Source organism: Aquarana catesbeiana, linkage group LG08 (genome assembly GCF_042186555.1).
Source record: "Aquarana catesbeiana isolate 2022-GZ linkage group LG08, ASM4218655v1, whole genome shotgun sequence".
NCBI classification, from domain to species: domain Eukaryota; kingdom Metazoa; phylum Chordata; class Amphibia; order Anura; family Ranidae; genus Aquarana; species Aquarana catesbeiana.
The window spans coordinates 33,170,923-33,197,483 of NC_133331.1; the positions used below are offsets into that span (position 1 = coordinate 33,170,923).

A 26,561-nucleotide genomic window follows, 5' to 3' on the forward strand; every position below is an offset into this window, starting at 1 on the left:
TCGCTGGTAGTGAGGTGATGCGCCATCTTGCTGGAAGTAAAATTACTCATCCGCATGAATGGCCAGTAAGTAACATGATATCAACAATATGGCGCGACTGACATCTTTAGGGGGAAACAGAATACTACTCATTGGTGCCATAATTGAATGTGGGTGTTAAAAAGAGCATAGATAAACTGTTGAAGTGTGTATACATTTTTTGGGCCCCTCTGTGTATATCTATCTCGATCCATGTGTATATCCATCTAATCTCCTACAAATACAGACTAATGTACAGCAGGTGGTCATTTTCAGCCCATAAAGCCAGCAAATCCTGAATCTAAAGTAGAGAATAAACAGGAGCTTTATTCAGGGAACACATAACAGGTTAACAAGCATGCTGGTGGATAGCACTCCAAAAACTTTACATATAGCCAATTAGCAGATCTTTGTATCACAATGGACAGAAACTCTGTGGTCCCTTCACAAGCAGAATTGGTGCCCATGGATGTCATAGGGGCCACAGTGCTAACATCCACAACAAACAAATTAAACTGAAATATTTAAAACAGAGCTGCCTTCAGCTGCTGCAGAACTCGCCTCGTTCACAGCAGCTAACGTAATACTGATTTTCCTAGTACAGTATAAGACTATATAAAAATAATAAAAAAAAATTTATATAAAAAGAATGCAAAAAAAAATAGACCAACGTACACAACTCAAATTCAGGTAAACATTTAAAATTTATTAAACTTTTTGGTCAAAATAATTGAACAAATATATACAATCCTGTTGTATAGGTCTGTTTTCTATTTCATGAACATGGTCAGATTTTATGGCCAAAAAGTTTCACAACTTAGCAATTTGAAATAGTGTCACAACCAATATACAAGATAGGAAGTTTTTTTTTTATATTTTAAGCCTTTGTTTATGTAAAAAAAAAAAAAAAATGAATTAGAATTTCAAACTGCAACTGCACCTTTCTAAAAAGTCATACTTTGAAGACAGGAAAAGTTAAACAATCGGCTCTTTAAACGGTCATTCACCCACTTCGCCGTGCTTCTACAGTGTCAAGTGTATGAAAGTGTCATTACCATAGAGGACTACAATTCTGTACAGCCAATCACACAAACATTTAAAAAAATAGGCATAACATTCTGAATTCTCACGTAGCAACACACAATTTGAACACTTCCTGTTAGGCAGTGCTAATTATTTAAGAGGCTTATACCATCAGGAAGCAGACAAGATGGGCAACACCATTTAGAAAGCCGATTTTGCCACCCTGACTTAAAATATATTTTCCAGAAAGGAAGAGTTGGGCCTTTAATATTGAGCCGAGTCTAATGTGAAGAGTGGCACTCTATGGGCAGATCGGGGATGAGGTACATATTTTGTTCTTGCATATTACTGACGGAACTGACCAATAATTCTATTAAAAACAGATTGTAGGTCAATGTGTTTTCTCATCTCCAAAGAGGCACAAAATTCTTGCACTTAGTACCAGTCTCAGCTTCCTACGACTAGACGGATCGCCTACTTAGCTATAGGAAACCAACTCCAAGTGTCAAGCAACTGTTTACAGTTAAACCTATTTGTTCATTGCAGCCATTTTGTAAGAAAAAAAAAAAAAAAAAAAAAAACACAAAAAAAACATATATATATAAAAATATTGTTTGGCATTAAAATGTCTCGGGCTGAGGTGCAGTGATGGACAAAAAAAAAAAAAATAACCGTATAAAAAAAAAAAAAAATAATAATGCACATTAGGTACACTATGACAATTGTTAGCATGTTACAACCGTCCTACATAATACTGTGCAAAACCCCCTGAATTAAAAAAAAATTTTTTTGTTAACTTCCACTCATTGGATACCGACAAAATATAACCAAGTAGGTTAAAATTCATTCAATGACAGGTCTCAAGAATAGACAAATCCCATAGTGGTCCTGACAAGCAGAGCATGCTGGGAAATGCAACTCCTCAGCTGACTGGCTGCCTCATTAGCCAACCCTGCTGAAACCTTACCATTTCATTAAAAATAAAAACGGAACAAGGAATAAAAAGTTGCAACGCATGAATGCTGAACATCTGAATTCAACTGGGTTGTCTGAACAGTATACATAAAAAAAAAAAAAAGCCAACAAGTCCAAAATTCTAAAAAAAGCCTGCTTCTTTTTTTACTTGGTAACGTAGGGGTTTCCACAAGAAACTGGTTAGAAATACAGTGAATGGAGGGGGAAGGGGGGGCTTGGTACTGCATACTGAACCAAAAACTAAAAAAAAAAATTAAATTAAACGCTCAGCAGCACTTGCTCAGTAGCAACGGCCAAGCCTACAGAAACAGGAATGTTACAGACAGTGGGAATTTGTGTAGCAACTGTTAACTAGTCAGATGTCACCGTCTCAATATAGTTTAGGGCAATCAAAGCAATGGAAGTGGATTCCTAATCTGCATACTAAGTGATAGTATGTCACCCGCCCAGTGATTATTCACTGTAAAATAAACAGGACCAAGTTGCACAGTAAACACAAGTATCTGTGACTGAAGTATTCCAGTCTAATGGAAAGACAGGATGTGTGAAAACAAGCTGCAGGAAAAAGTTAGTCTTTCCTTACCATCAGAGAGCAGCAAATATGGAGTTCCAGTGTCCAGCACCCAGAAAGAAAAAATAAAAAAAGTGCCTGCCCCTTCTGTTACATTGGGTGCTGCTTATGAAGCACCTACTAAATTCCGACATGCTAAGGAACAGGAAGGGAAAAATGGGGGCAAGCTTGAATTTTTTTTTACTTTTTTTCCCAGAAATGCCCAAATATATATATATTACTGCTATTAGGCAACCTTCTCTACAGCATTTCATAGTTGGGATTTCATGGTTGGGCTCAGGTAACACAACAAAAAAGGACAAAGAAAAAGATTGTAGTCCAGTCCTGAATTAAGGCCAAAGTCCATTAAGAATTACAAAACAATGGTCAAAACTATTACATTTAAATGCTAGGTTTCCGTTTCATTCCAGCTAATGGTATTGGTCTATGGCAATGAAAGAAGTTCATTTAAGTACAGGTAGAGTACTGACCTCTGAGTATTGCTCCCAGCGGTTTTGCCCTCTCTGGGTTGTGGACACTAGATGGCCCTGGCTTCCTCCTTACTGGGGACAGAGGATTACTATGAAATGAAATCCAGGTCAGCTTTCTAATTTGTTTTTAGTTTATTTTCTACAAAAGGGAAGCGCATCCAATTTATTTATTTAATTTTTTTTTTTACTGGTAGGACAACATGGCCTGATCTCTTACAGATAAACAACTAGGTTTAACTATGCAAGAACAAGACTTTGTCCTCAAACTTATGGAGAGGGGAAAAAAAAAAAAAAAAAAAAAAAAAAAAAAGGAAAAAAGAAAATACCATCTTTAATTAACTTTGTCCTGAAATATATACAAATTATTGGTGGCAGCAACAGCAATAATATTCTCTTTAGGGTGCCATGCAGTGTGTAGAATCTTTTTGTTGAAGTCTAGGCTGTCGACGTTAATCTCGTCTTTCTTCCTCTTACCACCCGTACAGACTTTCCTTGGCTTTAAAATGGCACGTGGTTTGCTGCTCTCTCTAGAGGCCTCCAAGGTTATATCCCGGCGTGTGTTCCTGTCGAACATTCTGAAGAAGTTGTTGTAAGAGCCCGTCATAATTGCACTAAAAAAAATATATATATATATATATAATTAAAAGCATATAATACGTTTTTTTTAAATATTTTCACAACTTTCCACTTCTGCAGCAAAATTGGGATAACACCTACTTCATATGTGATCCCATAGTATAATTATCATATCTGGGAATTTGTGTTAGAGAGAATATGAAAAATGTATATATTAATGTGTGTGTGTGTGTGTGTGTGTGTGTGTGTGTGTGTGTGTGTGTGTGTGTGTGTGTGTGTGTGTGTATATATATATATATATATATATATATATATACACATACATATACATACACATATATATATATATATATACATACACACTTTTTATAATAAATATATATATATATATATATATATATATATATACACACACACACGACACATATCTATATACACACACACATACACAGCATTATATATATATATATATCACACACACGTTTAAAAAATTATTATATATATATATATATACACACGTGTGTGTTTTTTTTTTAAATCAAACATTATTGCTCAAAATTTCAGATGAAGTTTTCTGATAAATCCAGTTTGGCCCTTGTTTATAGGAGGGCTGGGGAGTTGTGTACATAATTACCCCCTTCAGTACTGTGCTGGCAGACTTCTTAAGTTGTAAACTAGATTTAAACAAGGTCTGTCCTAGCTAAGGGGGTTAAATATTTAGAACCTGGCTTCCTACGTTGTATGTTAATAAGGGGAAGCTCAACCAGTTCTCAGGATAGACTCTCTGATCATTTAAACTACCTCCCGCCCGCGTATAGACAGACGGTGAGCAGGGTGCTCTCTTGTTCTGGGAAGACGTCATATGACATCACCCCAGTCTCCCCACGCTTGTGTGGCGATTGCAGGCGCACTGCGTCCCCAGGACACGGAGCAACCCCGATCTCGGTAAAGAGCCGATGACGTGGCTCTTTACCTATGTGTTTAGCTTTGTCCAATCACAGCCGATTTCAAGTAAACAAGAAAATGCCGGTTATAGTCTCTCCTCCCCTCACACTGACAGAATGTGAGGAGAGCCGATCAGTGGCATTTCCTCACTGGGGAGGCCTGCACAGATAATCAGTGCCCTGATGATCAGCGATGCGCCAACCTGCGCCCTGATTATCAGCGATGCGCCAACCTGCGCCCTGATTATCAGAGATGCGCCAACCTGCGCCCTGATTATCAGCGATGCGCCAACCTGCGCCCTGATTATCAGCGATGCCAGTCAGGGCTGCCTCATCAGTGCCCATCAGTGAAGGAGAAAAATTACTTATTTACAAAGTGTTCTGACAAACTTAAAAAAAAAAATTCATTTTTTTTGTATTTTATTTAGAAAAAAAAAAAAAAATTAAAAACCCAGCTGTGGTTAAATATCAACAAAAGAAAGCTCTATTTGTGTGAAAAAAAAATGATAAAAATTTCATTTGGGTACAGTGTTGCATGATCGTGCAATTATCATTCAAACTGTGACCGCGCTGAAAGCTGAAAATTGGCCTGGGAAGGAAGGGGTTAAAGTGCCCAGTATTAAACAGGTTAAAAAGTATGCAATGCGACCGGGAACACAAACAGTGAGGGTTTTCTCAAATTTGACTGCAAAAGTGGAAATAAAACTTTAAAGCAGAAGTCTAAAATAAAACTATTGTAGTTTACCTTTATGCAATGGGAATTTTTACCTACTCAAACACTCACCTGTCAGATCCATTCCAGCAGCACTCAAATTTGTCAAAGATGCAGTCGTTTTCATACAGTGAACAAAGCTTACTTCGAAGATATTCATGAACCTGTGCAATGTTTACAGCATAAAAGTTTAGCTGGAGTTGGCTCATATGGGTACAAAACTAAGAACATGAAGGCAAGCGGGTCACAAACTCACCTGATATGTTTCTACCGGCCTGCTCTCCATGTTGAGGTCCCAGACTTTGACAGACAAGTAATCTCTGGTCATCATGTAGCGGCCACTATTACTAAATTTGACATCTGATATAGAGGAGATGATTTCAGAGAAAAACGATCTGCTGCTGGGATCTTCAGGTTCTTCAAAAACTAGAAAAAAAGATAAATTTTAAGAGTCAGATGTTCATATGAGTGAAGAGGATGATATGATTAACAAGCAAAAACTGTTTGAGATTTAAAAACAAATCCATAGTGACCGAGTTCTTTATCCTCGAGGCGTATCTTAAAGCAGACCCTCCAGCTTCACCCCCCCCCCCCCCCCCAATCTACTAAAACTGCCAACTCGATCTTCAAGTATTTTAATATGTCCAAGTCTTACATATGAGGGGTGTCTAAAAAGTTAGGCAAATGGTCTGATATCTCAACGGCAACGTTGGCCAGGTGTGCGCACATGCACATGGCTATCCAGACATGTCGAGCGTGGAGTACACGTAACCATCAGAGTAAACCCACTGCGGGCAGACGAACATAGTCAGTGTGAGAGGTGAGAGTCACCGTGCAAGGGAGCAATGAGCGAACATCAAGTTTTGAAACAGTTGCTACGACGCATCCGCCGTGTTCAGCCAGAGTCATACAGGATTGGACAGTGGATATTGCTGTGCAATCCGATTCTTGGTTCACCGCGGCATACCCGTTCTCAATCATCCACCGCACCCCCCTGATCTGACGCCTGCAGACTTCTGCTTCACCTCTTGGAGAGCGTTATGTTTTCTGAATTTGGCAGCAATCCAAGAAAGTGTGACAGCGGTTCTGCGATCGATTCCTAAAGAGGCCTTTGCTGACAGTTTCCAGAAACTTTATGAACGTTGCCAAAGATGTGTAGTGAAAGATGGCGATTATTTTGAAGGTCAATAAATTTAATTTGCTTGTATCTTCTGTTTTGTTTGTTTTCGGATACCATTCACTGAACTTTTTAGACACACCTCATGTCATCCTTTTTGTTTTCATATCTTGTCAAATACTCTTCATTTCCACTCTGCCTGCGTCATCATTTTAATAATACATCACCGGCAGCAGGCCATTTCATCCCGGTAGCCTACACTTGTCCCCTGATGCTGCTTGCACCAGATCTCGCACATACGTCGTACCCAATCTGTCTCAATAAGAAGCCAAGGCAGACTCTGTGCTCATGCACAAGATCTGCCTCAATTGCTTCTTCAACAAGACAGATTGCAGACAGCACATGTGCTAAATCCAGCAAGGTCTCCCTGCAAGGCACTGGTGAAGTGGTGTCCCCAGGGTGGCACCTATGATGCCCTGGCTACATTACCAGTGCACCAGAGAAATCAGGAAGTGCCAAGAAAACAGTCTAAAAAAATAGATTGACTTACAGGGGGGTGAGGGTTATGCATTTGCATGCAAAGCTGTATGCATCAATGATTTTTCTGTTTTTGGGTGAAAGGTCCACTTGAAAGTGGGTGTAAACCCTTTACAACCACTTTAACCTACAGGTAAGCCTAGATTAAGGCTTACCTGTAGATGCAAGAAATATCTCCGAGACTTGCACGGTCTAGGAGATATTTGCACATCGCCATAGGGCGATTTCTTCTGCGCATGCGCCGGAGTTAAAAAGGGCACGCTGTGCCGTTTCCAGCTCGGGTCATGACGTTAAAGGCGGCTCCCGCGCACATGCGCGGGAGTGAAGTCACGCGACTACGGCCAGTTACAGAGCCGGAGTTTGCGGCCCCGGAAGGAAGAGGGGTGATGGACTCTTGCTACTAGCGAGGAAGACGGGGACATCGCGGGCTTCTCCTGCAGGTAAGTGTCACATAACGGGCTACTATGCAATGCAAAGTAGCCCATTATGCTTTACCTTTGCAGGGAAACAAAGAGGAAGTAACACCCATCAGGGTTTACTTCCTCTTTAACACTATATAAAATAACTCTTGGAGGGTCAGTGGAACTTGCCTGCGATATAGTGGCTGCATACATTCAAGAACTCTGTAGTACAAGCGTTAGCCCAGAAATAAAAAAAAAAAAAAAAAAAAAGTGGAGCACATTATCAGAGTTACTTCCGTTCAAATTCTATTCAGTCACCAGATGCTACAAAAAAGTATAAAAATTACTCAGCAAAATATTTAACTACCATTAAATCAGAACTTTACCCACAACTTGATGAAAAATAATGTTCTTTAGCAAGAAACATACATCTCACATTAATTAAGCTACCAAAGTTACCGTGTGCTGTAATTTCCCTCCACTATTGCTCCAGTTTCTTCTTGCCAGAGGCTGCTATTTTGCTAAAACCCAGAGCCCCTGAGCAGCAGTAAATCTTTAGACTGTCAGCAGAATGGTCTCTAGTGGCTCCCATTTTAGGCACAGTGCCAAAAAATAGAGAACAACTGAGCATGTGCAGAGCAGGGAGAGACAGTGCATTGCAGAATTTTAAACCGTATAGGCACTTATTTTTAATGTTTTACATAGCTATACCTGCAAAAGGAGCCAGCCTAAAGTCTTCTAGCAGGACTTTAATTTTCTGACTAAAGTTCCACTTTAAGTAAATGGTACTTTACCAATAGTTTATTACATCCTGTTTTGTGAGGTGCCAGAACCTTATCTGGAGAAGCAGCAAAATGTTCTCTAGAGGAGAAAAGGAGCTTTGCTTACATTTTGAATGTCTATCGCAGAGTGCTGAATCCCGCATGTCACAAAGTCTAATTGTTCCTTTGCTACTGCTGTAGACAAACACGTTACATTGATGAGGATGGAACTCAGCAGCTGTGATAACTTCTGTTAATTCCTCCATGTTAGCAGGCTTAATATCTACAATGTCTGAAAGCAGCGTTAAGGACAATTTTCCACATTTCAATTAAGATTTTCTCAATGTGACACCTGGAGTTGAAGGAACCATAAAAAAGAGATCCAAAAGCCATGCCAAACACATTTCATCAAAGAATACAGCTGTTTTGATCTAATACTGGCACTAGGACTGTACCAGACTGTTCTGCATCCCACATAAAAAAACTTCAGGATTTCTATACAGTAGAAGTTCATCCAGGCAAAAAAAAAAAAAAATATATACACACACATAGATAGAGAGATATCTCTCTCTCTCTCTCTCTCTATAATATCTATATCTATATAGATAGATAGATAGATATATCTACTTATCTATCACACACACATATACATTGGTTTCTATGCAGAAGTGAGCTTTATTTTGCACTTTCCAGCTTTAGTAAATAAACCCCATTGTGTACTTAAAAGTGGGGTATGCCCTGTGTATATATATTTTTTTTTTTTTTAAAGAAAAAACACTTAAAGTGGTTGTAAAGGCAGAAGGTTTCTCTTAATAAATTATCTGCATTAAGATAAAAAGCCTTCTGTGTGTAGCAGCCTCCCCAGCACCCCCTAATACTTACCTGAGCCCCATCTCTCTCCAGTAAAGTCCACGAGTCCCTCGGCCGTCCGAGACTTTCCCTCCTGAGTGGCTGAGAGCCGTTGACTCCCGCAATCAGCCAATCAGGGGCGAGAGGGGTTGGGGCCGAACGGCAGCTCAGTGTCTGAATAGACACACAGAGCTGCAGCTTGTCTTGGGTGCCCCCATAGCAATCCACTTACTGTGGGGGCACTCAACAGGGAGGGAAGGACCAGTGAAATGGGACACAAGAAGGAGGATCTGGGCTACTCTGTACAAAACCACTACACAGAGCAGTTATAACATGTTTGTTTTTTTTTTTTTTTTTAATAGACTTGACAATCACTTTAAGTCAGGGTTCGACAAACCCCGGGCGCCAGGTCGCATTTGCGACTAGAATTAGCGACCTGGCACCTGGGGCGGCACAGCTGGGGGTAGCCTGTCTCCGTGCGGACTCCGACCCCCCCGTGCGATCGCGTCGGGCCGCGCCGGCCGGTAATTGAGGCCGCGGCTTTGTGGCCTTCTTCGGTCCTTCTGGAATCTGGCGCCATCTTGTGGTGGCCATTGTTATTCCAACCAGCAATGCTAATGCAATGCTAATGGAGGCAGCGCTGTGATACCTGCCTGTTTTCACTGCCCGCCCATCTCCTTCCCAAAGAGGAGAAGAGAAGGAAGTGATTGCGGGCGTCATCTGGCGCCTTTGGCCTCATAGTGAGTGTGGGGATAGCCTTTTTTTTTTCGTAATAGCATTTATTTTTATTTTTTAATTTTTTTAAGTAAAAACTGTTTATTTTTTTCTTAAAATTAAAATGAATGTATTTGTCATCTGCCTGCTTGGCCCCTTTCACACGGGCTGTCTGATCAGGTTCGCCTGTCAGTTTTTCAGGCGGGCCTGATTGACCTTTAGACCCCTTTCACACCGAGGGCGTTTTGCAGGCGCTATAGCGTTAAAAATAGCGCCTGCAATCCGCCCTCAAACAGCTGCAGCATTGTCTCCAGTGTGAAAGCCCGAGGGGCTTTCACACCGGAGCGCTGTGCTGGCAGGACATCAGGAAAAGTCCTGCCAGCAGCTTCTTTGGAGCGGTGTGTTTACGGCTGCTCCCCATTGAAATCAATGGGGCAGCGCTGGGATACCGCCGGCAAAACGCCGCTATTGCGGCGCGTTGCGGGCGGTTTTAACCCTTTCTCGGCCGCTAGCGGGGGATAAAATCCTCCTGTTTTTTGTAAATTACTTCTCATCAGCACATTTGTCATCTTGATTAAAACCCCAACTGACCCATGAAAGAAATCTGTCAGTAGAGTATACAAAGGCAACAGAAAGCCGAGTGCGTCCGAAAGCCGCCGAGAACAGCGGTGCCATTTTTAAACGCCAGATGTCTGCAAACGACACAGGGCAAAGCTGCAATCGGCTGCAGACTACTGATGGACACTGACAAGGCTGCAATGGGGGACAAGGCTGCAATGGGGGACAAGGCTACAGATAGAAACTGACAAGGCTGCAATAAGGGACAATGCTACAGATGAGGCTGCATTGATGGGCATTTAAATGTAAGTTTTTTCCTTAAACTTCCCTCCTAAACTTGGGTTGCATGTTATACGCCGATAAATACGGTATATCTTTTCATGTGACAACACTGAAGAAATGACACTTTGCTACAATGTAAAGTAGTGAGTGTACAGCTTGTATAACAGTGTACATTTGCTGTCCCCTCAAAATAACTCAACACCCAGCCATTAAAGTCTAATGTATAATATGAGGTCAAACCTTAAGAGTTTCAATTTGTATACAATCAGGCAGGCCCATGCACTACATGGTTTTGGCAAATCTGCAGACAAAACATCTGCAGAAAATCTAAGAGTGTGAGCCTTACAAGGTCTGGTGTGAATGGGAGGTTTGTTAAATTTGTTGTGATCACTCTCTCATGCTGGTCACTGGAAGTTAAACATGGCACCTCATGGCAAAGAATTCTCTGAGGATTTGAAAAAAAAAAAAAAAAAAGAATTGTTGCTCTACATAAAGATGGCCTAGGCTATTAGAAGATTGCCAAGATCCTGAAACTGAGCTGCAGCACGGTGGCCAAGACCATACAGCGGTTTAACAGGACAGGTTCCACTCAGAACAGGCCTAGCCATTGTCGACCAAAGAAGTTGAGTGAACGTGCTCAGTGTCATATCCAGAGGTTGTCTTTGGGAAATGGACATGTGAGTGTTGCCAGCATTGCTGCAGAGGTTTAAGGCTCAGCCTGTCATTGCTCAGACCATACGCCGCACACTGCATCAAATTGGTCTGCATGGCTGTTGTCCCAGAAGGAAGCCTCTTCTAAAGATGATGCACAAGAAAGCCCGCAAACAGTTTGCTGAAGACAAGCAGACTAAGGACATGGATTATTGGAACCTCTGATGAGACCAAGATAAACTTATTTGGTTCAGATGGTGTCAAACGTGTGTGGCGGCAACCAGGTGTGGAGTACAAAGACAAGTGTGTCTTGCCTACAGTGAAGCATGGTGGTGGGAGTGTCATGGTCTGGGGCTGTATGAGTGCTGCCAGCATTGGGGAGCTACAGTTCATTGAAGAAACCATGAATGCCAACATGTACTGTGACATACTGAAGCAGAACCTGATCCCCTCCCTTCAGAGACTGGGCTGCAGGGCAGTATTCCAACATGATAACACCAAACACACCTCCAAGACGACCACTGCCTTGCTAAAAAAGCTGAGGGTAAAGGTGATGGACTGGCCAAGCATGTCTCCAGACCTAAACCCTATTGAGCATCTGTGGGGCATCCTCAAATGGAAGGTGGAGGAGTGCAAGATCTCTAACATCCACCAGCTCCATGATGTCGTCATGGAGGAGTGGAAGAGGACTCCAGTGGCAACCTATGAAGTTATGGTGAACTCCATGTCCAAGAAGGTTAAAAGGCAGTGCTGGAAAATAATGGTGGCCACACAAAATATTGACACTTTGGGCCCAATTTGGACATTTTCACTTAGGGGTGTACTCACTTTTGTTGCCAGCGGTTTAGACATTAATGGCTATGTGTTGAGTTATTTTGAGGGGACAGCAAATTTACACTGTTATACAAGCTGTACACTCACTACTTTACATTGTAGCAAAGTGTAATTTATTCAGCGTTGTCACATGAAAAGATATAATAAAATATTTACAAAAATGAGAGGGGTCTACTCATTTTTGTGAGATATATATATATATACACATATACATACACACACATATATTATATACACACACACACATTTAAAAAAAAAAAATCTGATCATGCATGGGATAGGCAAATACACAGGTCACCAGAAAAGGATACTAAAACTTCTATCTGTAATTTCTAAATGCCATAAATTAATTCTCAGGTCATCTGCTGAAAGGTAAGTTTGATGGTCACTATTTACTGAAATAGAGTTTATGTGATATGTATGTGCATTTGCAAATATCCTCCTTGGACTTGCTTCAACCATTAGGTCCATGGGTCTCAAAATTGGCACCTGAAAAAGAAAACCGGAAACCATAAATAGAGAACCTATAAACAACCTGAACAGCAATATTACAGTACACAATATTTTTTTCTAAACCCTAAAATTCACATACCAAAAACTAAATTTACATAATAAGCTTTGTCCACTACTGAAATGAGGAATAATCCTCTAACTGTTTGGATAAGTGATGGAATGAGATTTGTGAATATGTTCGGTACTAAGAATGTGCTATACATTGGTTTAGTAAAGGGCTTGTTTAGTTCTATATCATACTTGCCCATGCTGCTGCACAGGCTACGTTGGGTGATTCCTCTGCTCTTGCCACCCCACTTGCTGTTGGATGAGGATTAGTGTCAATCTAACCTTATCTGGCTACACAGACATACAGTACCTCCCCTCCTGCAGTTCTATAGACAGGCGTTTCTCAAACTTTTTTCAGTTAAGGCACCATGTAGAATTGTAAACAATATCGGGGCACACCAGTCTGAGGTGCGTCCGAGTTGCATGTGCTTTTTCCCACACATGCATCTTAATGGGTTGCTCTATGCAATTGAAACATACAAAAAAAAAGGTACTGCGGTATCATGTGTTTTAGCAGACGCAAACACATGCGCATTTGCTAGGCGCCTGGGGGTGCCATTAAGAAAGAATGGAATGCATGCACATCCGCAAAAGGCAGAGCTTTTAGTGATGAGCGGGAAAAAGCGTAATTTCACATACGTTACCACACTGCACCTGGTGTGAACAAGCCCTAAAATGGAGTTTGTAGGTTATAAATTCTCTCCCCCCAAATCCCCCCTGCTAGCACAAATTCAACCCCCCAAATTCTCTCTCCTAGCACAAATATCCCAACCCTTTTCCTTTCAAAAGTCCCTCTCCTAGCACAAACCTTTCATCCCACATCACTACAAGAGTAGTGACAACAGAAAATAGGAGAGAGCTGGGAGGTGGTGTGGGCTGTGCTCCCCCCCCCCTCTTCTGGCAGTCTGGGAAAGAGATAAGGGACAGTATTCAAACCCTGTGTGTTAACACCTGTATATACACACACAGAGGAGTGAGACAGCACAGCCCTCACCTCTTTCTCTGCTGCCATCTATAATCCTGTCGGTAACCCATAAAGCTGTTCGGGACATCTGACCTGTCCTTAGCAATCAATGAGGTCAAAGGCTGGTAAGATGACGGCAGGCCTCCCGCACAGATTCCTGGGTGACCAGCAAGAGTGTAGAAAGCAGCACAGAAGGGAAGATAGCCACGGAAAAGCGAGGGCCGTGCTCTACTGTCTGTATACAGGAGTTAACATATAGCAGATTTTTTGCCGCAACACCCCGAGGGCTCAAAGCTGAGAAACGGTACTACAGACTACATATGGTGCATCATGCTTCCTGGGCCAGTGATGGCTGCATGACCACTATTTTAAGGAATTTTTTTCCCCCTCAAATAAAAAAAAAAAAACCAAGAACAAAAAGCAGAGAGATGGGAGGGAGGATAGGCAAAGCTGCCAATGTATCATGGTGCTGGGCTGTATATACCACAAATTATTTCTCTCTACAACAAAGTGCTACTTTTGTGGCCCTCATCAATAAACCCCCAGAAGAAGATAGGACTGCAAGATCTTAGGTGTACATGAGAAAGTAACATTTGTGTCACAGCACATTAAATAGCCCCAGAGCCCCTTTGTGTACATATTTAGCTTGTATTTCCTATCTATGCGCAGACAAAAGAAAGGGGTGTTCCGCATACTTAGGCTCGATGTACACTGGGCTTATAAAAACTCCATTTTTTGTACAAAGTTTAGATGAGTTTAGGAGAATTTTACATTTCTTCTGCCTCCAAGCTCCAATCAGAAGGGTTTTTTTTAATGCCTCTAAACATTGAGCTCAAAATATGTCTCTAATTGTCCTAATGTGCTCCTTGCACACTGGCTTAAATATTGTTGCTCCTATGTGTCCATGTGCATTAGGACGTTAAGAGGCATATTTTGAGTTTAACGTTTAGCGGCAGAAAAACAAAAAAAAAAAAAAAAAAAACCCTTCTGGTTCGTGTTTCTGATTGGAGCTTGGAGGCAGGGGAAAAAAAAAACAAAAAAAAAAAAACACACTAAACTAGTCTAAACTTTGTCCAAAAAAAATGCTCTATATGAGCGTTTTTTTACTCCCGAGAGAACAGACGTTTTTTAAGCCCAGTGTGCATGGAGCCTAAGGGTGCTTTGAATCTTCACATTTATGCCAAACGACCTACAAGGAAATCCAATTGGTCCATACCCGTAAAGAGGTGATTCTAAATGGATCCCGTAGCCTGCCATCGTCATCTTTCAAGTTGTAGCCTTCTACCCTTTTGTCGCGTTCACTTATTTTCCACAACTTTATTGTTTTATCTGTTAAAAAAAAAAAAAACACACATGTTGACGTGCTTATAAGATCAGTTGTGCAGACTGTATGAAAAAAAAAAAAAAATATTAGGATGGGCAACATGATACTGCATAAAGCCGAACAGAACAATAGACACATTTCTGTATACTGTACAGGACAAAAAAAAAAAAATAAATGTAACAAGCCGTTTAGTAATCTCAGCCTTTACCCATGTGCACGAGTTGTCACTGGGGTAATCACATTGAGGTTGATTTACTAAAGACAAATAGACTGTGCACTTTGCAAAGTGCAGTTGCTCCAGAGACTAGTAAATGAGGTTGAGCTCTGCTGGTTTCCATCATCAATCCAATTACGTGCAAGCAAAAGTTATTTCCTTGCATGCGATTAGATGTTCTTTGCTAAGTAAAGCTTTGCATCATTTACTAAACTCTGGAGCAACTGCACTTGCAAAAGTGCATGGTCTATTTGCATTTAGTAAATCCACCCCTATGAATGAATAACATTTTCACCAGTCAAGCAAGGTTTGTGACAAATGGAAGGGGGGAAAAAAAAAAAAAAAAAGAAAAAACAAGGGGGTGGGGGTATTGACAAGATAAAGGTTTTGGAAAGAGTTTGCAGTCAAATTTGAGAAACCCCAAATATGTTATACAGGTGATACTCAAAAAATTAGAATATCGTGCAAAAGTTCATTTATTTCACTAATGCAACTTAAAAGGTGAAACTAATATATGAGCTAAACTCATTACATGCAAAGCAAGATAGTTCAAGCCGTGATTTGCCATAATTGTGATGATTATGGCTTACAGCTCATGAAAACCCCAAATCCACAATCTCAGATAATTAGAATATTACATGCAATCAATAAAACAAGGATTGTACATAGAACAATATCGGAACTCTGAAAATTATAAGCATTCATATGTACTCAGTACTTGGTTTGGGCCCCTTTTGCAGCAATTACTGCCTCAATGCGGCGTGGCATGGAAGCTATCAGCCTGTAGCACTGCTGAGGTGTTATGGAAGACCAGGATGCTTCAATAGTGGCCTTCAGCTCTTCTGCATTGTTCGGTCTCATGTCTCATCTTTCTCTTGGCAATGCCCCATAGGTTCTCTATAGGGTTCAGGTCGGGCAAGTTTTCTGGCCAATCAAGCACAGTAATCCCACGGTCATTGAACCAGGTTTTGGTGCTTTTGGCAGTGTGGGCAGGTGCCAAGTCCTGCTGAAAGTCAGCATCCCCATAGAGCTTGTCTGTGGAAGGAAGCATGAAGTGCTTCAAAATCTCCTTGTAGACAGCTACGTTGACTTGGACTTAATGAAGCACAGTGGACCAACACCAGCAGATGACATGGCTCCCCAAATCAACACAGACTGTGGAAACTTCACACTGGACTTCAAGCATCTTGCAGTGTGTGCCTCTCCATTCTTCCTCCATACTCTGGGGCCTTGGTTTCCAAATGAGATGCAAAATTTGCTCTCATCAGAAAAGAGGACTTTGAATCACTGAGCAACAGACCAGGTCTGTTTTTCTTTAGCCCAGGTAAGAAGCTTCTGACGTTGTTTGTTGTTCAGGAGTGGCTTGACAAGAGGAATAAGACTTGATTTGAAGCCCATGTCCAGGATCGGTCTGTGTGGTGGCTCTTGATGACTCCAGCCTCAGTTCACTCCTTGTGAAAGTCCCCAACACTTTTGAATGGCCTTTTCCTGACAATCCTCTCCAGGCTGCGGTCATCCCTGCTGCTTGTGCTCCTTTTTCTTCCACACTTTTCCCTTCCACATAACTTTCTATTAATGTGCTGTGATACAGCACTTTGGGAACATCCAACTTCTTTTGCAATTACCTTTTGAGGCTTTCTCTCCTTATGGAGGTGTCAATGATGGTTTTCTGCACAACTGTCAGGTCAGCAGTCTTTCCCATGACTGTGATTCCTACTGAACCAGACTGAGAGATCATATAAAGGCTCAGGAACCCTTTACAGGTGTTATGGCTTAATTATCTGATTAGAGTGGGACACTGAGCCTAGAATATTGCACCTTTTCACAATATTTTAATTTTCTGAGATTGTGGATTTGGGGTTTTCATGAGCTGTAAGCCATAATCATCACAATTATGACAAATCACAGCTTGAACCATCTTGCTTTGCATGTAATGAGTCTATCTCATATATTAGTTTCACCTTTTAAGTTGCGTTGAAATAAATGAACTTTTACACGATATTCAAATTTTTCGAGTATCACCTGTATGTTCCCTTTCATAGAGCATACTTATTTTTTATAAATATTTCCAAGATCTCTAGATATTTCTATGAATGAGCTTGTTTTGTTCAGAATAGCTTGTATTGTGCAATTAGTGGAGAAATTCGAGGCAAGGACATGTTTAAACAACACAACGTACCAAATGTTATAAATTGAGTTGCAGTTCAGTGAAAATCCCTCCTGAGATGTGTGAAAACCTGGTAACCAACTACAAGAAATGTCTTACCTCTGTGCTTGTCAGTGAGGGTTTCTCCACCAAGTACTAAGTCATGTTTTGCTTGGGGATCAAATACTACGGCAACTTAAATTATAACATTTATATCATGTGTTTTTTTCTGGATTTTTGGTTGATATTCTCTTTCATTTAAAATACACCTATGATAAAAATTATAGACCTTTCATTTCTTTGCAAGTGGGCAAACTTACAAAATCTGCAGGGGATCAAATAATTCATTTTCCCCACTGTTTATATAAACACTCAAATGTTTTGTCTTTTATTTCGATTTTAAACTGAATGGGTTGTTTTACAAGGTGAGGGTTTACATGTAATTGAACCTGTTTGCTGCTGGACCAACTTTTTTCTTTATTCGCATGTTTAAACATTTTTGTTTAAAATCTTACTTTAAAATAAAACAAAATTTTCTGGAAGCAAAAAGGGCCTGTCAAAATTATGACAGGATGTTTTTTTGTTTAATGATGCACGATATTTAAAAAGCGTTCATCAAAATTTATATATTTTCAGCAGAAATACACTAAAATTAATTTCAGTGCACATAAACAATATAATCTCAATTTGTTAGTAAAATATTAAAGACATGACTGCGACATGTAAATAATTACCAAATAGGTCGGGCCTCAAAATTGCTTGGTCCTACGAAACACCGACACACTATGACACCCAAAACAGCTTGTTAACCTTTATTCAAATTATAGCCCTAGAAGTAATATGCACATGGCACTACCTGAGGTTCTGTGTGATTGCTGGTTACATACATACTGCAAGCGTGAATTGTTAGGTATATATGTGTTCTGTGCGTGTCCTTAAAGGGTGACTAAACACTTGTTTTAAAAAAAAAAAAAAAAAAAACCATGTCATACTTACCTCTTCTGTGCAGTTGGTTTTGCACAGAGTGGCCCCAATCCTCCTTTTCTGGGGTCCCTCAGTGGCTCCGCCTCTTCTCGAGTGCCGTGTCGGAGAAGCGCTCTCCTTTGGGACACCCGTGCGGGCGCACTCCCAAGTCCTGCGTCTATCGACACAGACAGCAGGACTCGGCTCCGCCCCCCGCGTCATTGGATTTGATTGACAGCAGCGGGAGCCAATGGCCGTCACTGCTATCAATCTATCCAATCAGGACACGAGACACCGGCCGGAGCTGGTGCACTCGTTCATGCCGCGGGAATTACGGGGTTCAGGAAAGTAAAAGGGGGGCTGCTGCATCACAGGAGGTTTTTCACCTTAATGCATAAAATGCATTAAGGTGAAAAACCGAGGGTTTACAACCCCTTAAAAAAAAAAAAAAAACTTTTTAGCTGAATTGCTAACACAACGGGGCCCAACAACCCAATCAGCTTTGGAATCTTTTACATAGGCTCAGAGAAGCAGTATTTTAGCCATGTTTTTAACGCTTCCATATCATGTCAATGTGCTAAGCAATAGCAGATATACAAGACAGTACACACTTCTCACACCAGCTTTAGGGCATGAAGTGTTCTCTAGGCTTAGCTGAAATTTGCCGCCTCATTTAAAATTGCTTTGCAAAAAAAAAACAAAAAAAACATGCTAGCGAGCATTTTTGAACCATTTACAGTATTCACTTGCCCTAAAAACCAGAGGTGACATTTGGGCAGTGTATTACTGCGACATATCGCATGTGAAACGCGTATTGAACGCGTGTTAACACTATAGCTATGCAACCAGCATTTGTCATTTTGCTGCATATCATCTCTAAGTAGGGCCGAAACAACTAATAGATGAAATGAATAGCTTAAGCAGGCCATACACGGTCAAATTTTGAACGAATTTTCTTTCAAAATCAGCAAGTTCTTTTTTTGTTTTTTTGTGATCCGATGATGCCACCATTGATTTTCGAAATTCGGCCGACCAAGCCTTCAATTTCACCTCATGTTGCTACAGAAAAGAATTTTCTTGGCCGGGAATCTTTTTCTCTCTGTAAATTTTCTTTTCTTATTACATTTCTCGCACGATTCTCCCATCATTGATTAGAAAATCGTTAGTTTTTCTAAAAATTTCCAACATGTCCGATTCCTCAAATTTGATTCCCGCATGAAAATCGTCCGTTGTTGCAGCCCACTAATGGTGCGAAATTCTTACGAAAATTCTTTCATACGATTTTCGAAAGAAAATTCTTATGAAATTCGAACCGTGTATGGCCGGCATTACTGTTTTCATAATCGATGGGCCAGTAACATAATGGTGTTAAAAAAAAAAAAAAATTAAGCCCTTTGTAGTACAAAAAGAGCAAATAATCGCTACTATAAATATTACTTTCACTGTTCCACAGTAAAAAAAAAAAAAAAAGAACCCCTTACAGTAGCGATTTGCTCTTTTTGTACTATAAAGGGTTCATTTTTGTTTTAACCCCATTATTTTACTAAACGTCTTAGACCTGGTTCACACCTATGTGTTTTTTGAAGAAACACACGACAGTTCATTTAACATTGTTTCCTATGGGACACGTTCACATTTATGCTTTTTTTTTTTCAGTTGCTGTGTATTTGGAAAGGGTCAAGGACTTTTTTCAATGCAAAACGGTGCTTTTTTTGGTTCAATACACTTCAACTAAATATACTGCAGAAAAGCATGTAGTGTGTTTTTGCAGCAATTTGGGTTTTTTTTTTTCTATCTGCCCAACAACAAATTGGCCAAAAAAAAAAAAAAAAACCTACAAACACGCAAATCACAGCAAAATCATGTTGCAAAAATCAAACCACACAGCAAAAAGCACTGCAGAAACTGATCAAAAGCAAACTGCATTGGGTGTGATCCGAGCCTTGTGCTGGCCACACGGATCAATTTTCAGACGAGAATATTCATACGAAAAATCTTTGTACATTCGCTGAATGAAAGAATGTTTGAAAATTTCACTTGCTTTTAACATTCTGTTTAAAAATGAATGTACTTTCTGAACGAAGACCACATCCACTGTCTGAAAATTTTCCCGTCACTGTGGTTGAAAACAAACATTGATTTGACCCCACTAACGATTAGAACGTTCTTAAGATGAAATTTTTTTTGAAGGAAGACATTGTTTTTGTATGGCCAGCATATAATATATTACATTTCTGTTTGAAAATCTGCAAAACTGTCTTTTTCTTTTTTTTTTTTTTCTTCAAAATTTTTTTATTTAATCTCTGAGTCTGATGATATTTACCAGCTTCAACCTCTAATAGTACTATATACAGTATATCTCCTCTAATAGTACTATATACAGTATATCTCCTCTAATAGTACTATATATCTCCTCTAATAGTACTATATACAGTATCTCTCCTGTAATAGTACTATATACAGTACATCTCCTCTAATAGTACTATATACAGTATCTCTCCTGTAATAGTACTATATACAGTACATCTCCTCTAATAGTACTATATACAGTACATCTCCTCTAATAGTACTATATACAGTACATCTCCTCTAATAGTATATACAGTATATCTCCTCTAATAGTACTATATATCTCCTCTAATAGTACATACAGTATCTCTCCTCTAATAGTACTATATACAGTATCTCTCCTCTAATAGTACTATATACAGTATCTCTCCTCTAATAGTACTATATACAGTATCTCTCCTTTAATAGTACTATATACAGTATCTCTCCTCTAATAGTACTATATACAGTATCTCTCCTCAAATAGAACTATATACAGTATCTCTCCTCTAATAGAACTATATACAGTATCTCTCCTCTAATAGTACTATATACAGTATCTCTCCTTTAATAGTACTATATACAGTATCTCTCCTCTAATAGTACTATATACAGTATCTCTCCTCAAATAGAACTATATACAGTATCTCTCCTCTAATAGTACTATATACAGTATCTCTCCTCAAATAGAACTATATACAGTATCTCTCCTCTAATAGAACTATATACAGTATCTCTCCTCTAATAGAACTATATACAGTATCTCTCTTCTGTCTGTTATTCTCAGAGCGGATTAGATATTTTGCTCCCTGACGGTTGGTTATTTATATTTACCACTGCAGAGATATTTAAGAATAAATTGCCTTTTAAAACTTTACATATTAACTAAATTATACACTTTAAGGTTGATAACCGATTAATTGAAACAATAAATCAGCCAACAAATCGATTATGAAAATAATGGTTAGTTGCAGCCCTATCTATAAGCTCATATAAAAGAGGCCTATGGGTTACTTCCGCAGCCCATAGAAGTGATTAGGGAACTTTGCAACTGTCCATTATTACTACAAGAGCAAAGAGCTGAACCTGCAGACAGATGCTATAACAAGCTGATGGCTGTAATAACTAGTTTTAACCCTTTGATCGCCATGTGTGTAGGACATTTCCTTAGCAGACAAAGGGCTATAGTCCTTGAGAAATTTTTAAAAACGTGGAAGGGTGCAGAGCCAAGCTTGACGTAAAGTGGATGTAAATCCGATTTATGAAATGTGAGCTGGGCACATCTATCTGTAGCGTTTTCTTATCTCTCTCGATTTGATTGTAGCCGTATTAGTGCAATTGTGACAGAGAAAATTGAGTACTGTCCGTGATACTTTTTTTATTTGCACTTACATTCAATTTTTCAGGACAAGCTTTCGGGGTATGTCCCCTTCTTCGGACATACCCCAAAAGCTTGTCCTGAAAAATTGTATGTTAGTGCAAATAAAAAAAGTATCACGGACAGTACTCAATTTTCTCTTATCTCTCTCCAAAGAGCTAAGTCCCATAGATGTCTCTTCCTCCATAGCTCTATTATCAGTTCTCAGGTTCTGGGTGAAGGAAGCCTGAACTGTGTCTCAGAGGAAGTTGCTATAAATAGATTAGCAGACTGCTAAACAATTTACAGGCACTCCCTGCATGTGTGGGGAGGGGGTGTACGCATTTCCTCCAATCAGCTTTCTCAGTGTCTAGTAATGATCTCCTCCTATAGAGGAATGAGGAAGTGAAAAATCTAACAGGATGTGCACTTTCTAAACAGTAGGTAAAGGTGAAGACAGCAAATACACATGCAAGACTTAAAGTGGAGTTCCAAATAAATTTACTAATTTAAAAAAAAAAAAAAAAAAAAAACCATTTCATTAGTTAATGACTCAATGCTATTGAATTCGTCCCCCGATGTCACGTTTAATAGCCGAAATAAACTTATATAATTGCTGCCCGTTGTCATTTTGCTTGTGGGCATGTGAAGCCCACAAGCATTTAGTTCCGTGATACGGTGCAGCTGAGCGACCAGCGTGCACCGCCCCGTTCTCGCACATGTGCAGTAATGTGCCGTAGCGGCGCTGTAAAGTATACAGGTTGCCATAACAACAGGCGTCGGAAGTGCCCACCCCGTTATGGCATCCTAGCCCTCGGTGCTGCCCACTGCCTCCTGGGAAATGATGACACACATTTCCCAGAAGCAGTAGCGAGCGGAGGCGCCGAAGAAAGTGACGCAAGGCGCCTAGATGATGAAGGAGGAAGATTTAAAAGGAACCACATAGCAACAGCCATAAAAAGTAAAAACAAAAAAAATAAAAATAAAATAATATTTTCTCCAAATGTTTTTCTTTGTGTTATTTCATGCACGTTAATGACATTTTTTTTTTGGGTGGAACTCCACTTTAAGGCTCGTACACACTAAGAAAGTCGGGCGAACATTTTCATCCATAGAATCTTCGTACGATTTTCGTATAGTGTGCACACAACTTTCGACAGCCAATTCCGAATTTTTGTACGAAAATTCCCAAAGGGACAAACTCCAAAATTTCTCTCATACTGGAACAGAACGAAAGATTTTTGTTTAAATGTGTACCGTTTTCGTACGATTTTCGTACCAAACAAAAAAAAAAAAAGTCTTTGTCGTACAAGATTTTTCATACGAAATTCCACTTTAAGAAAAAAAAATTGATTTGTCATCATATCAGCTAATATTTTTGACACACGTATTCTCTAAATATGTATTATTTATCATAAAATCTTCAATCGCCCTGATTTGTGTCAGCCCTACTAACTTTTCCACTGCTACTGACATATGTCCTACGTCAGCGGGGGTGGGTTTACACAGTTGGCAGTCAGGTGGAGGCAACTGGGCCACTTCCACGGACCCCCAGTAGTGTGGTTCCCCCTTTTATGTGTTGCAATGTAACTAGGCAGATACTATAAACTTCTGAGGGAGTGTCCAAAATCGTCAGATTCTAATCAACAAAGCAGAGAGGGATTTAGCACAATGGGGGAGGGGGTCCTTATATCTCTACACCGTGGAGTATTTTAAACTGCTGATTCAACCATGCAAGAATACTGATTATCATCCTTATGCCTTTTTAATAGGTCATATACTTACCATTGGTGGAGAGTAGAAAATGGGCAGCATTTTGCTGTGGCAACCACCTAATTTTGTTTATTTTTTCTTCAATTTCTAGACTTTTTAAGTAGTCAAATTCCGGCTCATGGCTTTGGAAAGTACTATAAACATTGTATTCACCCCTAGAATGAGGACGGTTTTTACTCTGTGGGGGGAAAAAAAAAAAAAAAGATTGAGTTTCATGAAGAGGCTGGTCATTCACTGTTCAGACAAACATTTCTATACATTTACAACAATTAGTTAAAAAATAGGGAATTGTGAAATTCACAAATCAACCCATTAAAAGATTAGGACATAGCCTTCACCCCAATTTGCATTGCAAACTTATCAGGAAAATTATCAACTCTTCTCAAGCATTGATAGGAAGCTGCAAGTGTACCATTTAACAGATTAAAGAGGAAGTAAACTCTCCCACTCTGATGCTGCTTTTCATTTAGTCCATTATAAATAAGTAATTATCAAACTATAGCCACTGTAATCCAGCCCAAATCGCATATTACTTACAGTTTAAAGAAACTTTAAAGAAAACTTGTTTCCAGGGGTTAGGCAGCACCATCTTAAAGCAGGGTTCCACTCAAATTTTTAACTTAATCTTACCCCTTCAGTTAATTGCATAGATGTCCAAATGCCGCCCGAAAAAATTTTTTATTGCTGTAATTACCTTTATATTGTACTTTATTGTGGCACTTCCTGTGTCTCCCATGGGAGTAGGCGTGTTTATTTCCTTTCCCCGGCACCGCACTGTCTCCTGGGAGCTTAGTGTCAGGCTTCCCAAGATTCAGTGTGTGGAAACAATGATCATGCTTGTGAGCAAGCTGTGAATGAACAGCATTCCCCGCATCCAGGAAATCAATGCTTGTGGGCTGCACATGCCCACAAGCAAGATGGAAACAGCCAGCATCACATTTTTTAAATTATTCTTCAGTACGAAAACAGACAGAGGCGGAAATATTACACCCAATCTGTGAGTATTATTTTAGTATTAGCAAAGTGTCTCAATGACCTAAAAAAAAACAAAAGGAAGAAGATTGGTCGCTGGACTCCCGCTTTAAGTATTGTTTTCTGAGTCCACTGTAGAGTGTATTTCCACCCTTACATTGAGCACTTCCTGTACTGTTAACCAAGCCTCCTTCACAATCCAACCTTTCTATTGCAACCCTGCTCATAGCTGACTTGTTTTATTTCATAGTATTTACTTGTGCCTATTTAGTGTTTGCCTGTGTTGGTCTTATCAGCTCCAGCTGATAAGGCTGCAGTAATCCTGTCTGATGCCCAAGTTTACACTGCATGTGTTGTCACATGGGGTGTAGTAGGAAGCTCTGAGTGATTATGCAGTCTTGTGGATTTCAGAGTTGTGCCATAGGAAGATCTGATAATAGACAAATAAGTACACAGAGTGTGCCGTAAATCAGGGGAGATCTGGGCATGCTCAGTGAAGTCATTCTAAAGAACAAAAAGGATTACAATACTAAGCAAGTAAGGAGATATCTACAAGCAGTGTTCATTACATTTTTTTAAGCCAAGTTACATGGGACAAAGTTGTCGGGGAGAGTTTACAACCACTTTAAACCACCAAATAATACAGAAGGGGAATTTTAAAAAGGGGGTTCCTGCTTTGAGGACTCCTGAAATGCCACATTTGGCATGTCTTTTTTGAGGTGGGAGCGGGTACCTAGCTTTAACGGGTTCCCAGCTCCCACTTCCACTCATGGCCCGAGTGGAAGTTCTCTTCCCCTTGCAATCTTCAAGGAAACATTACAGGTTCCAGAAGATTGCCTGGCCATTCAGAACGTGCAGCTTGACTAGCGCATGCGCACCTGGCTGTCAAGCTCCTAGCTGTCACAGCTGGGTGCCCACACTTGCAATGCCAGCAGAGAGGAAAGGGAGAAAGCCAAGGCTTTGGGCGGCCGCATGGCTAGACCGTGGGGCAGGCGAGTGTGTTTATTAAAAGTCAGCATGTACACTTTTTGTAGCTACTGACTTTTAATAAAAAACACAGAAATGGGTGCAACTCTGCTTTAATTTCTTGGTACTTGCCTTATAGAGGGGTACAGAATAATTTTGCCCAAGCCCTCTTATCTGCAAGTCTGTGGACTCAGAGGTCTAAAGTGCTTGGTTTACCTGCAGAATAACGAATGGAGTTCTCACTTAAAGCCGAACTCCACCCAAAAGGGGAAGCACCGCTTGTCTGCCTCTAACCCCCCTCTGCTGCCATATTTAGCACCTTTTGGGAGGGGGAGGGGAGAGTGGATACCCAATTTTTGACAAGTACCTACTCCCACCTCCAGATTAGTTCGCTGCAGTGAACTGAGCTGGAAGTTCGGTCTCCCCTCCTTCCCCCGCAGCCTTCTGGGACACTTCACAGGTCCCACAAGACTGCGGCCCATGTGCAGTAGAAAACTGTCTGTGAAGCCTCTTGGCCAGGGGTAGGCAACATGGGGCCCTCCAGCTGTTGCAGAACTACAAGTCCCATCATGCCTCTGGGAGTAATTGTAACTGCCAGCCTTGCAATGCCTCATGGGAAATGTAGTTCCACAACAGTTGGAGGGCCCCAGGTTGCCTACCTCTGCTCTAAGCTTCACTGCCTGTTTTCCTTAGTCAAGATGGCAGCGCCAGCACCCTATAGAATAATCTGCTCGGGTGAGAACACCGCTGGATGCCTGGACAGGCAAGTGCCCTAATATTTAAAAAGGTCAGCCGCTAAAGTATTTGTAGCTGCTATTTTTTTTTTTTAGGATCCTGGAGTTGCTCTTTAACTAGATGCTTGTAATCACCTCTAAAACACCAGCAGGCAAAGCAAGTGCTTCTAACAGGCTCTCGATTGTTAGTACTGTGGTAGAGTGTTAGTAAAATAGTACACTGGTACAAAGGGCTTTACACTCAACCAGCAATGACAGACTGACAG

General features: G+C 40.3%; 1 protein-coding gene across 1 annotated transcript in view; it reads right to left on the reverse strand.

Annotated features, from left to right (window-relative positions):
• Window positions 1-703: 703 nt before the first annotated feature.
• The window catches only part of PPP2R2D (protein phosphatase 2 regulatory subunit Bdelta), a 44,353-nt gene continuing 18,495 nt past the window's right edge, over window positions 704-26,561 (reverse strand). Inside the window, exons 4-10 of the mRNA XM_073595689.1 lie at window positions 23,636-23,801; window positions 14,735-14,847; window positions 12,305-12,482; window positions 8,233-8,397; window positions 5,546-5,715; window positions 5,362-5,453; window positions 704-3,668 (exon numbers count right to left, since the gene is read on the reverse strand). Of these exons, the coding sequence (XP_073451790.1) occupies window positions 3,389-3,668; window positions 5,362-5,453; window positions 5,546-5,715; window positions 8,233-8,397; window positions 12,305-12,482; window positions 14,735-14,847; window positions 23,636-23,801 (1,164 nt within the window). The 3' untranslated portion in view covers window positions 704-3,388. The remainder of the gene's footprint in view (window positions 3,669-5,361; window positions 5,454-5,545; window positions 5,716-8,232; window positions 8,398-12,304; window positions 12,483-14,734; window positions 14,848-23,635; window positions 23,802-26,561) is intronic.